This window comes from Nannobrachium achirus (assembly GCF_963921795.1).
Source record: "Nannobrachium achirus genome assembly, chromosome: 10".
In the NCBI taxonomy this organism is placed as follows: Eukaryota; Metazoa; Chordata; class Actinopteri; order Myctophiformes; family Myctophidae; genus Nannobrachium; species Nannobrachium achirus.
In genome coordinates this window covers 25681718-25695653 of record NC_137819.1, presented here as the reverse complement: position 1 = coordinate 25695653, position 13936 = coordinate 25681718, and the positions used below count along the sequence as shown (strand labels likewise).

The window sequence follows — 13936 nt, the reverse complement described above, 5'->3', positions numbered from 1 at the left end:
AGGACACAGAGAGCTACTGTTAACCACTACGTGGAATATTTACTGATGGTAAGTTGTGTGGATGTCGCTTCTTTCTGCTTCAGCCTTAGTCGCAGACCTAGTCATAGTCGCAGGCCCAGTCGCAGCAGTCTTGGCCTGCTTTAGCAGCTTATTCCAAAGGGAATTCTCTGATTCTTATTTACACAGCTTTTCAAATTCCTTCCATCTCTCTCTGGCTTCTTCATTCCATTTCTCTCCGCAGTAACGCCACATTCTCCCACAGTTCTCCGATATCTACGTTTTTTTTCTCCTTCAATCGGATACACAGGGTCAGGTAGACCTGCAGGGGAAATAGAGAAGGCTACTTACTGTTGCACCTTTCTTTATTGTCCGATAACTTTGTACCGGATGGAGAAAGAAAAATTGTGACAACGTCTTTTCCGGTTGTATTCTTCTTCTGGAGTCCTGGGCCCGCTCGCGGTTCGCGAGAGAGCGCCCTCTATCGGAATCACTGAAAACGCGGACGTGAAGTAGCTCTCTGTCAGCGGCAGTCGACCGCTCTAACAGGAGGTGACCTAGATCTACGTCAATGGCGGTAAATGTGTAACAACCTGTGTGTAACGACACACCATGTAACACCAGCAACACACAACGGCAACCCTAGTTAGAGCTCATGGCTGCCAGTTCCCACCTGATGTCAAGTGGGAGCTCAGACTGCTCCAGACCGTACTGAGTAACTGCCAACTTGCATAACGTCTTCAGACTAGGACTCAAGTCTAAGATGTACAAATGCTGCTCATCGCTGTACCCTTGTTGTACAAATATGATGCGATCCTCCACCATGCAACAGCTTTCCCACCACCTGATTAACATCTGACAAGGTCCTTTCCCCTTAGGCCCAACCTCCTTCCAGGAGAAGGTCTCTGGATTGAATTTCCACATAATTATGTCCGCATCAGTTGAGAGCTGGTTCCTTTTTTGGCCACCAAATATATACAGCTCTCCATTGTAGGTAAAGGCTGAATGACACCTGCGTCCTTTTGGAAGAAGCTGTGCAGAAGGTGTGTTCATCCAGCAGTTAGTCTCTGTGTCAAACACTCTGATGCTGTTGTAGTAGACACCCTGGTTCCCGTCGCCCCCAAATACAAACATCTTTGTCCCGATGATGGTAGCAGAGTGACACCATGAAGCAGGTGGTGCAGTGCCTCTGGTGTCAATGAAAGACCAGACCATTGTGGTGGTGTCCAACTTGTACATGTCATTAATGTGTTCAGTCATCTGTGTCCTTCCTCCATGGATGTACATGACCTTGCCCAAGACACAGGCTGAGTGGTAGCACCTCGCCTCTGGAACGGTCCCAGAAACCTCAGGTTTAACCCATCTGTGTGTGTCCACATCAAATGCATAAAGCACGCTGTAGTACTCTCTGTGGTGCTTTTGTCCCCCCCAGATGTAGGCAGAACCTTCTATCAGCACAGCAGTGTAGCCATCACGTGTGGATGGAACCACAACGGGTCGTTCTCCTCTCGTCTCCTCTGGAGGCAACTTCACCCAGCGTAAAGGCACTGTGTTGAAGATGTGAACATGGATCTGATCACTGTCGTTCAGGTCACAGTATTTGTACGAAAAGGAGTAGACCTGGAGTCTGACCACCACAGAAATATGGACATGCCTATTCACTGCTTCCTGAAATACGGTCCAACGTAACATTTCACTCAACAGCACCACTGATCATCAGCACAATTTATTTATAGAGGATGATGTGATGACGAAGTGGTGATGTCATCATGTGATGACGCCATCGTCATAATCAAATCAAATCAAATCAAATCAAACTTTATTTCTGGAGCACATTTATAGAGGTGGTGCCATAGTCTTGTACTTGTTCTGTTTTGTGTGTGTTTTGTATGTGTCTCTAATAGACCACTGGGTGGTGTTATAATGTGCAAATTTGCCTTCCCCGTGTATTTGTGGTTCGAAAAACACCTAATTTAATGACATCATAAAATCATACACCCAACACTGTGGGTGTGGCTAACTTCAACTGGGTCACCACCCATCCTGACATACTTTATGAACTGGTGGGTGGATGATCATAAATAGAAAAGATGCAATTAGAAATTACAAGTGCGGTTGCTGACGTGACTATAGTAAGCTAACTGTCATGTGAAGCTCGACCAATTGATTTCCTATTGATTGCCACACCCATTGATTCCTTATTGATTCCCACTTCCATTGATTCCCTGTTGATTCCCTATCCCGGACAGAAGTCTGTCTGTCTGTCTGTCAATTTCCAATGGCAGCGGAAAAGTTACCCTAGTAATAAATAAAGTCTATCCCAGGACTTAAGTCTGTCTGTCTGTCAGTTTCCAATGGCAGCGGAAAAGAGTTACCCCAGTAATAAATAAAGTTTCCTCAGGACTATAATGTCTTGCCCTGTTGGGCAACCAAACTAATAAAGAAAAACTACGGAGAGAGCCCTATAGAATTTGCCTGTTTAATAAACCAGACTGTGCTCAACACCACCCCTGGCGGTAGTGGTGTTGTAGTGAAGTCTGGCCCTTCACATTAAATAACCTTTTTCCACTAGCCCGATGAAAGGGCTAGAGACAATCAGGGCTATAGGCTTGGGGCAGATGGTGGGTGGTGGCCTGGTTCCGAACCATTCAGCCAATCAGGCAAGTCTGTGTGTATACAAACACATCCCCCCTCCACTATAATTACAGACATCAAACAGGCCGTAGTCTTTAATGCTTTCATTGACTAACAAGCTATTGACACTTGTATGGCTCAATCAATTACCACAGTTCACAACCCTTTTGAAGTTCAAAGGGAGCAATTAAGAGCTCTGGCTGACTTCACCAGGCTTTAGCCCGCCCCCCCAGAAATGGAATCTCTCCCTGCAATCCCAGACTCTCTTCCCAAAACGAAGTGTGTGATAGAGGCTGGCACCGCCAGGCAACTATAGAATATGGGAGAAGGTCCGTGCCAGGCTATGCTCCCCGCCCGATCATAAATCGGAAGAACAATGTGACACCTCATACACACACCGTGACTGGCCTCCTCTACAGAACCAAGCCCCCCCACGAACGGAATTATACAATAGTATTTATACATATTGATTAAGTCCGGCGTTGCTTCCACTACAGTCAAAACGTTGCATCAGACACCGTGGCAACGGGTCATAATGAAGACAACTTTGTCGGTTCACAAGATTAATTTATTGCACTCACTTCCGGACATCCGGTTCAAATCTTCACAATACAAGTCTCCACCTAGCGGTTAACAAGAGAAGCATGTGTGTACCGATCTTAACCCATAACACACGTTGAAAATAGCAAGTCATTGGGAAGAGGAAGTTGTGGTGAGGAGGTCGTTGATATTCTGAAGTCTTTACTGGCAGACCGCACGGTCATTTTCACCAAGGGGGGGGGGGGGGGGGGGGGGGGCAGGATGTGGGTCAGAGGCACACCTATGAAAAGCCAGATTCTCCACAGTATGCACTTCAAGTGTGTGTGTACGTGCGTGCGTGCGTGCGTGCGTGCGTGCGTGCGTGTGTGCGTGAGTGGGTGGGTGCGTGCGTGCGTGCCCGTGCGCGTGTGTGTGTGCCCATTAGAGCTGCACCCAGAGAATGAGGGCCATCGGAGCACTTTGTGCCCACTTAATGATGTCATCAATCATTCCCTCTGTCCATTGGTCAATCTATCTGTTCCTGTGGGCAGCTTGTTAAAACGGCCAGTTCAGCCGTCCCGCAGAAACCACTGACCGCCTTTTCTGACCATTTGTGGGCAAACACCATATAGCCTGAAGCACAGTTAGGCCCCATTAGGTCTTTGAGGAATTCGTTTTTAAGGCTTTTCTGCTTTTCGTTGGCAGCAAAGAGAGAGAACGATTGGAGACGGGGGGAATTGCACGGGTTTGAACACAGAATAAAAGTACAGTTGAATCTTCAGTGTTTAAGGTAGGGTAAGTGATTTCATTTAAGTTTCAGTTTTCATGTAGGTGACAGGCAGGGGCCTTCCCCAATCATGATCAAGTGAGGGCGGGCCTTGGTGCGCCCCCACTCTCCACCAAAACTGAAACTGCTTTTTTCTCCTCGCAGGGGATAAAGCTGAAATCCAAATATGGACCGAACACTCTAGTAACTAGTACTATCAGAACATATACCCATTTTGTTATTATTTGAATTCAATGAAATCACTTACCTTACCTTTAATTTAACTCTGAAGGTGGAACAGCAGAAAGAATACTTGTACACAAACAGACAGACAGACAGACAGACAGACAGACAGACAGACAGACAGACAGACAGACAGACAGACAGACAGACAGACAGACAGACAGACAGACAGACAGACAGACAAGGAGACCAACAAGCAAACAAACAGCCTCAGTACAGTGGTTTTGCATCAATTTGTGGCTCAATTAAATACCCCACACACACACACACACACACACACACACACACACACACACACACACACACACACACACACACACACACACACACACACACACACACACATCGGTTCATTCACTTAAAGGAAGTCACGTATAGTAAGAGCTGTCATTAAAGATGTCATACATTAAAGTGACCGTTGATGTATACTGTATATCTAGACTATTTGTATGACAGTAATCAATGCTCTTGAGCTCAGCTAATCAATATCAAGCCCATGTGTCAGGGGTTCTTTTTCACCAATGCCTGTGCACTTGAGTGCAGTTTGCAGGAAATAAAATAAAAATAAAAAAATGTCACTACTTTGACATTATGGGAAAGCCTAACCCTGGGAAAAAAATAAAGACCGAATGATTTGACAGGATTTATGTCAGTCAGGCGTTTGATCATAAATGGACTTAAGTACTGTACATGAATACAAGACTCCTGCAACCTACGACCTGCACAGGAACCATAACTCTTGTGTAGACCTAGCGCTGGTCCTGTGGAGCGGCGGCCGGTCCCTGGAGTTAGCCCATGAGTTGTGTGTTTCCGAACGTCACGACTCATCCTTGCGGTCCATAAATCCTGGCTGTAAGCAGAGGTCAGCCCGAAGCCATTCAGAATGCAAGGCACACTGCGCTGTCACACAGGCCAGCAAGTAGGATACTTTAGATTTGCTGCTACAGTATCATAGAGGAACCTATATTCAAAAAGAAAACAAAGAAAACAGGGAAATTCAAATCAAATCAAGTTTATTTATAGAGCACATTTGAAAATGGCTTTCGTTGTACCAAAGTGCTGTACGCAACAGTATTCACGATATTCCTGGCCATTCTATGGAGGCTGCCATTTTCCTTTTACAGAGGGCGCTGGAGCATTTTTAAACATCTTTTCACTTCCTCCCAAGTCGAAGAACAAGAGATCCCAAGGAAGTGACAGGGAATTGTCTGTTGCCAGATATTGCCAGAGACAAGCGGCCAGGTCTATGAATAATAAGCCCAATAGAATTAACTAGGTTCAGTTTTACTACTTTACATTTACATTTGAAAATAGCAGATCAGCAAGCTCACAATGTGTCACATTGTGACACATTGTGAGCTTGTATATTTGCTATTTAAAAAATATAGAGGAAAGAAAAAACGAAAATAATTTGAATATTTTTGAAACATTTTAACAACACAAATCTGTGTGGCGGTCCCTGGCACCACATATTTTCAGATGGGGGTCTGCGACTGTGGACAAATCTGTTAATCTGGGGTCCTTGATATGAAAAGATTTGGGAACCACTGGTTTAAAAAATATTAGAAAGTAAGCCCAATAAACAACGACACCAATTGCTTATTATAAGCAGACATGGCAACACCGGTTCATTCAGAGCCAAGAGCCCAGAGCGCCTCTACTGACACTTTAATGCAAGGACACAGGAAACCAAATGATGTTTTTTATTTTCTTTCAGGATATGAACAGGAAGCCGAGGGCGGGGCCAGGAATATCGTGAATACAGAGCAGTCAAATATAAAACAACCTAGATGTGCCATTTCAAAACTTCACACGTTCTGCCATTGGCAAGACAGTAGATTGCCGGTGGATTTGCAGAACATTGAGCTTGTAGATCAGCTATTTTTTTGCTATTTTTATTACCTTCTCTGACTTCAACGTTTAAATCTACCTATGAAGATGGATTCTGCTTTTCCATGGGAATGGAGTGGTTTCTGGGTTTCTGCAAACATATGCACCCATTTTCCATAAAAACAAAGTGTCTGTGTCTCAGAGGAGGGCTGTGGACAGAATCCCGCCAGTGACATCATCGATGGGGAATCCAAGCTAATAGAATCTGCAGGCTTTCTATTTCTGGAAAATGTGCATGCTCTAATAGAAGCCATTGTTCTCGCGTTACTATCCACCGAGAATTTATTGCAGCATTATCTGTGGGACACTTCCGGAGAACAGCAGATATACAAGCTCACGTCGCGTCGCAGATGCAACCGTTGTGAGCTTGTAGATCACACTCGGCTGCGGCTCCGAAAGCTGCCACACACCTTCTGCACAATGCACGATGGGACGTTGGAAAGTTGTGGATAGAAACAACTTTTACCTCTGAGGGCACCACCTCCTTTTATGTGTAGAAACAGGGGGCTCCTCCCCTTTCTTAGCCCACTTCCTCCCGCATGCTTCTGTGTTTATTCCAATGGTGTTTAAGGCAATGGTGCTGAATCTGTCTTGAGAGATTAATGAGACCCAGACAAGTAGGAAAAGATGGTACCATTTTATCACAAGCATTAGTGAGGACGAATTACTGTATATGAGAGTAGGTTGAAAATATTTGAGGGTTTCAAAATCGTGGGATAACATAAATTAAAAAAATGGTGAGGTCGCACTATCAATGGGTATTATAGGTGAACATTTTCAGAACTTTCAAAAACAATCGAAACAATTAAAAGAACTCCAACACAATTCAAACAATATTGAAAGAAATAACAATAAATAGCAGCCTGATCTACAATTTCACAGTACAGCTATTTTTGTTAATTTTGACAATTACCAATACCACAATGAAAAACATAAGTAAAAGTCTGGAATTCAAATGTATTGGCATCAAAATATACTTAAAGTGCCAAAAGTAGAAGAAACGTTCAACTTTGACCCCTCTGTCACATGGTACTATTTCTTTGTGTCCGGTATCATTATGCCGGTGCAGCGTATGGCCCCAATCGGAACTAACACTTTTTAACACTTTAAGTACAGTACTTGAGTAAAGGTCTTTGCACACTGCTGCGTTTTTCGTTGCGAAATGCGTTTTTCAGGGCAAGGAGAGAGAGAGAGATAGAGAGAGCAAGGGACCGAGTGGTGCGCGAAACAGGCGGCAGTGTGCAAACGAGACTGACATAACGTGAGGTTGATCTTTTTATTCACGCGCTCCGAAATTCACCCCGATATTCGGCTTGAAAAACGCAGCAGTGTGCAACCACCTTAAATGTATTTACCATACTTTCCACCTCTGGTGAGTGGTGCTCTATGCCTCGGCTCGCTGATTTAATCATTGCCAGTAACGTTCTTTCAACCGCGGGCTTGATTCCTGGATATAACTGCAGGGGAATTCAGCACAAACAAACACACACACACGCACGCACACACACACACACACACACACACACACACACACACACACACACACACACACACACACACACACACACACACACACACACACTCTCACACACTCACACGTGCACGTACACATCCCGGCCTGCCTACAGCATTAATTTAATCTTGGTCGTGATCCCAACAATATGCTTTTAGTAGCAGATCGACCTAATCAAGAAACTTTAATTTGATGTAGAATTCATTAGCACTTCAATGACACTTAGGCCCCTTTTGGCCCGCAGCCCTCCATACAGTGTGCCAGTATATGAATGAAATAATGATGAGAGCGAGAGATGAGCTAACGAGATGGAGGCAACCAGGAAGAGAGAGAAAGTTAACAACACAGACGCAGAGAGAGAGAGAGAGAGAGAGAGAGAGAGAGAGAGAGAGAGAGTGCAATAAAGATACAAAGGTGAGAGAGAGGGCAAGAAGAAATGTAGAAACTGAGAGACATACAGTATCAAAAGATTGTAAGACAGACAGGGAGAGAGAGAGAGAGAGAGAGAGAGAGAGAGAGAGAGAGAGAGAGAGAGGTAGGGAGCTAGGAATGGAGTGTAATATAAATTATGGGATGTTAGCTCCTCTGGTAATTCTGCCGATAACTCTCTCTTTCTCTCTCTCTCTCTCTCTCTCTCTCTCTCTCTCTCTCTCTCTCTCTCTCTTTCTCTGCTCTATTGCTATAGCAACACCGTGCCCATTCTGCTGTTGGCACGACTATAGGCCGGCCATTCATTTAGCCCACACTGATTGAGCTGTCAACACACACACACACACACACGCACGCACGCACGCACACGCACACGCTAACACACACACGTGTGCACGCGCTCACACACGTGTTCTCTCTCGCGCGCACATAAAAGATCTATATGTACCATGTACTTATCAGCGTATAAAACCCAGTGAGCAGAGCAGAGGAGAAGGTCAATTGAAGATGCATTGAGAATTATGAAGACTGTCTACTGAGATCAGTGTGAAGGACTGAGAGGGAGATGGATGCACTCACACAATGATGGGAAGGAAAGGGAAGGGAAGGGAAGGAAAGGAAAGGAAAGGAAAGGAAAGGAAAGGAAAGGAAAGGAAGGGAAAGGAAAGGAAAGGAAAGGAAAGGAAAGGAAAGGAAAGGGACAAACAAGTGGAGGAAAGAAAGCGATAAATACTGTAAGGGAGGAAGGCATGTGGGGAGGACTGGCCCCATAGGGTCTTTTCACTGTCTCTAACTCTGTATTACAAAGTGTATGGGCACACCCCATTACACACACACACACGCACGCACGCACACACACACACACACGCATGCACGCACATACACACACACACACACACACACACACACACACACACACACACACACACACACACACACACACACACACACACACACACACACACACACACACACACACACACACACACACAGTTTTTACTCTCTCCACTAAGTCAAAAAAGCAAGCAGGCATGTCAGTGTGTGTGCTTGAAGCGTGTGTCATTGTGTGCTTCAATGTTAGAGCTGTGCGTGCGTGCGCGTATTCAAGAATGTGTGCACGCGTAGATATGGCCCAACGAATGTGTGCAAGTGTGCACCGCTGTGTGTTTCTGGATGTGTACACGAGTCTGAGAGGCATCCCATGTAGTTGTTTGTGTGTGTGCGTGTTTGTGTGACTGTTAGCAGTAAGGGTTCCTGCAGCCCTACCGCTGAACAAACTAATTAAGGAACAAACACTGCTTCAAACCAACCAGAAAATTACCTCCCCAACTCTAGCAGGACGACCCAAGGACAGACAAACCAGCTCTCTGTCGCACGCTGCCACTACACAGCCAAATAAAAGCTTAGCCGGGAAATCAAACAAGCTACCATGCGTCATTAACAACACACCGCCGAGCGTGGCCTCCGGCTACTCACACACACTCACACATCTCCAGTTTACTCTTTAACGTAATATATTTAGACGCAGAAATGCATTTATAAATCCACGGCGAGGAACAAGGGATAATCCAGGTCGCCTTTTTTTTTTCTAAAAGGCTGCTGGCTTGGCGCGTTGCTCACATTTTAGAATTAGTCATTCGAAAAGGCGCAGGTTTTGGGTTATGTGGTAAGCGAGTGGGAGCTGAGCTCTTTTTCGTCAGAGGCTATGGCTATTTAGAGGTCCTTGGCAATATTGAGAGTGACTGCAGATGTTGGCTTGGATCAGTGGGACTATAAGTAGCCATGTTCCAAAGCCAGTCACGCAAAACTACTTCCACTGCGACCAGGGGTGGACTGGGCATTTGGCATACCGGGCATATACCCGGTGGGCCGACTATACAAGTGGGCCTGTGGGCCCCACTTTTTTTTTTTTTTTTTTTAATAGTTGCAGTAATCTTTGGGCTGGCGGCCACTAAATGGAGAGGGCCAATCCTTAAGTAGCACCGGCCCACAGGGCAGAGAGACATTAGCCTGACTGCAAGCGTCAGACTCTATCACACACTTCGTTTTGGGAAGAGAGTCTGAGATTTCGGGCAGACATTCCACTTCTGGGGGGGTGGGCAGGGGGTGGTTTACAAAAATGTTAAGTTGACTTGCTCTTAATTGCTCCCTCTGAACTTCAAAGGGCTTGTGAGCTGCTGTAATTGATTGAGCCATACAAGTGTCAATAGCTCGTTAGTCACTGAAAGCATCAAAGACTACAATCTGTTTGATGTCTGTAATAAGAGTGGAGGGGGGAATGTGTTTGAATACACACAGACTCGCCTGATTGGCTGAATGGTTTTGAACCAGGCCACCACCCACCACGTGCCCCAAGCCAACAGCCCTGATTGGCTCGCCCTCTCTGAGGGCTGGTGGAAAAAGCTTATTTAATGTGAAGGGCCAGACTACACAACACCACCATTACCAACAGGGGGTGGTGTTGTGCAGTCTGGTTTATTAACCAGGCTAGAGAGACATCACATGATCGGCCCACTGGCTTGTCTGTCATCTGAATTCTGGCATAGTAGCCCAATCACAGGCTAAAAAGAAAATTCAAAAAAAAAAATGTGACCCCAAAAAATGTAGTAGGCATGAATCGCGAAATTGCATGTTTAACCCCCATAGCAACCCCATCTTTCAAACATGGCAGCCATCTTTGTTTACATTTTAGGAAAACATAATGGCTGCTATCTCATGAATGCCTGAACGGATTTCCATTCGGATTTTTTTGTTTGAAAGCTGTGAGCAATGTGAACACACGTGGTGCATTATCTAGGCATGGGTGTGCATGATCCGTGCACTATGAATTACATGGAAGTCTATGGAGACTGGAGGCATATGAGAGTACGAAGGTATTGTTAAATGGCAGCAAATGAGTTAAGGAGACGATTAGTTTGTTCAGTGCAGCAGCATATACTGTCACTGAAGGAAGGCTACCGTATATCAAATTGAATCCTATTATTGTACTATACTTAATGACATGACTGGTGAGACAGTCGACTCTGTTCACCAATCCGATCACTCATGAGCCCAGTCTAAAGACACAAAACAGTTTGCACACGAGATGAAAAACTAAATGTATTTCTAATGTTAAATCTCTTGATTCGCATAATAGCGTAACGCTAGATGAAAGCACAGCTCTTGGGCGGTTTGGGTTTCTCTCTCTCTCTCTTTCTTTCACAGAAAATGTACCCATTATGCTGTATTCATTTGCTGTATCTCCTCCCCAACGTTAGTTACACCCACACAAACCCTGAGAAAAACATTTTAGTTGGTCGATTAACAAAATTTAATTAAAAAAACAAAATACATCCTTTTTGTTAGACCGACACGTTGCCATAGTTATTTCTATCATAACTTATTTGTGTGTGTGTGTGTGTGTGTGTGTGTGTGTGTGTGTGTGTGTGTGTGTGTGTGTGTGTGTGTGTGTGTGTGTGTGTGTGTGTGTGTGTGTGTGTGTGTGTTTGCGTGCGTGCGTGCGTGCGTGCGTGCGTGCGTGCGTGCGTGCGTGCGTGCGTGTGTCTAATAAACAAGTTATGTCACAATGCTACGAGTTTCTAATTATATTCTTATCTAACAAGTTACGCTGTACAGTATATTCTGCAAGTATAGTGCCTTAGTTGTGCTTGGTGTCGCACATAATCCCTTTAGTCCGCCCTCTGTTTTCCTCTCAGTCTTTGTTTTACTGTCGACGAAGCAGAACTGTCTTGCAAAAAAAGAAAAACTAAAATGAAAGTGAAAGAAATAAACAATAAAACGCCACTGTCTGCTGGATTGTCTGAGGCAGTCATAACTGCGAGCTCGTTTGCAGCTGAACCGGGTGACTTCCCAAAGACTAAATTGCCGGTGAGTGTCTGTATCAGTCAATATTCCAACGGCGGCTAATCCTGTGGTATTTCACAGCCAACTGTCTCCAATTAAACCATTCAGAACGGGTACATTGAAAAATAGCAGATATACAAGCTCACAGGAGCTTGTATATCTGCTATTTTTGAAAAATCGTGAAAATTAGAATTTTGACCCGATTCTATAAGTGTCTTTTGAATCCTTCTAAGACTTTTTGAAAACCTATGTTTCTATGTCAGCAATCTGGCCAGCCATCGTCAAAGAAAAGGTCCTTTTCACTTAAATAGTCTGTTCTTGAGAGACTACTATGTCAGTGGTTCTCAAACCTTTTCATGTGAAGGACCCCCAAACTGATGTGTATTTGGCCACGGACCCCCCATCTCAAAATATTCAGTTCCAGGGACCACCCAGAAGCAAAATTTGAGTTACAAACGTTACGAAGATTTGCACACATTTTCACAACTTTTTCAAAAATAGCAGATCTACAAGCTTGCAGCGCGGCACTCGGTGCCGCGCTGTGAGCTTGTATATCTGCTATTTTTCACTGGTTAAAGCATTCAATAATTCTAGGCCTAAATTGGTTAAACACTGCTATCCTGGGACGTGTCACTGATCAATAGCGTCTTATCTGACCTCCCCCTTCTCGCCGCGCTTTCTGCTCCTCCGCCGCGGCTCACACTTGAGCTTCCTCTCGAGAATTGAACAGACACACACCCACACACACACACACACACACACACACACACACACACACGCATACACATACCGCATGCACACTTTTTTCCTCCTTCAGGGTCCCATTTCATGGTCCCTTGCATGCCCACACACACAGTTCTGTTCTGTTCCGTTGTGATATCTCCTCTCTTCTCAATTACAATTACAATTCAAATGACATTTTAGGCATTTAGTAAGCGCTCTTATCGAGAGCTCCTCTCCTCTCCTCTCCTCTCCTCTCCTCTCCTCTCCTCTCCTCTCCTCTCCTCTCCAAGCACATTTTTGGACAATGCTCCTACAGACTTTGCCCTAAAGTCACGCAAAGCGGTACACAGTATGGCTAGAGTCATGTCATCAACATGGAGCTGTCACATTTAGCGCCACCATCAGGCCGTATTTGACCCATGCAGTTACAGCTAAACCCCACATTCTCTGGCCCTACCTAAGCAATACATTTGCCATGCACATCCCCCTACACACAGGAACCAATGGCACTTACAGGCCTATTTGTGTATACATGTCACCTGACGGTCGCTTATCTTCCGATTAGGGCATACATGGGCAACTGGCGGCCTGGGGGCCACATGTGGCCCCCACCTTCACTCCATGCGGCCTGCAGGTTAATACCGGAATACTGATATATTATTGATTTTAGCTGTTACAGTTCCAAACATGACCTACTTTAATTCCGTCAGTCTATATTAGTAGCTTAATGACTAGTATAGTAGTATTAAAATGTATTTTTTTTGTCCAATGTATTTGTATTTAGGTTCATAAAGTTAACATGAGCATATAACTAAATGCGTTTGAAATCAATTCAAAATGTTACATTTCAGGATTCCAATTCAAAAAAACGCATCGCAGCGCGATGCGTTTTGAGCTTGTAGATCTGCTATTTTTGCTTATTTTGCATGAGATACTAGAATGACAAAGTAGGACGTAGCAATATGTGCATTGTGGCCCTCTGGAGTGAAGGTGGAAATATAGTGGCCCTCACCATCATCAAAGTTGCCCACCCCTAGATCAGGGAGTCTTACTGGTAAATAACCCAGTGTTTTCTGTGTGTTCACAGTGAAGACGTGTGGCAGCAATCTCCAGGGCCCGTCAGGAACCTTCACCTCTCCTAACTTCCCCATTCAGTACGAGAGCAACGCACAGTGTGTGTGGATCATCACCGCTTCCAATCCTAATAAGGTATGTGTCTCTCACTCTCTCTCTCACTCACTCGCTCTGACCGCACACACACACACACACACACACACACACACACACACACACACACACACACACACACACACACACACACACACACACACACTCACTCAGCCAGATAATGGTTATCGTGATAAAAAGAATACGCTCAC

The 13936-nt window shown here is 44.9% G+C and overlaps 1 protein-coding gene across 1 annotated transcript in view; it reads left to right on the top strand.

The window, feature by feature from the left end:
- csmd3b (CUB and Sushi multiple domains 3b) overlaps positions 1 to 13936 on the top strand; it is a gene marked incomplete at both ends in the record, with an annotated part of 797030 nt that overhangs the window by 526053 nt on the left and 257041 nt on the right. Inside the window, 1 exon segment of the mRNA XM_080735998.1 lies at positions 13645 to 13766. Coding sequence (XP_080592124.1) covers positions 13645 to 13766 — 122 coding nt within the window.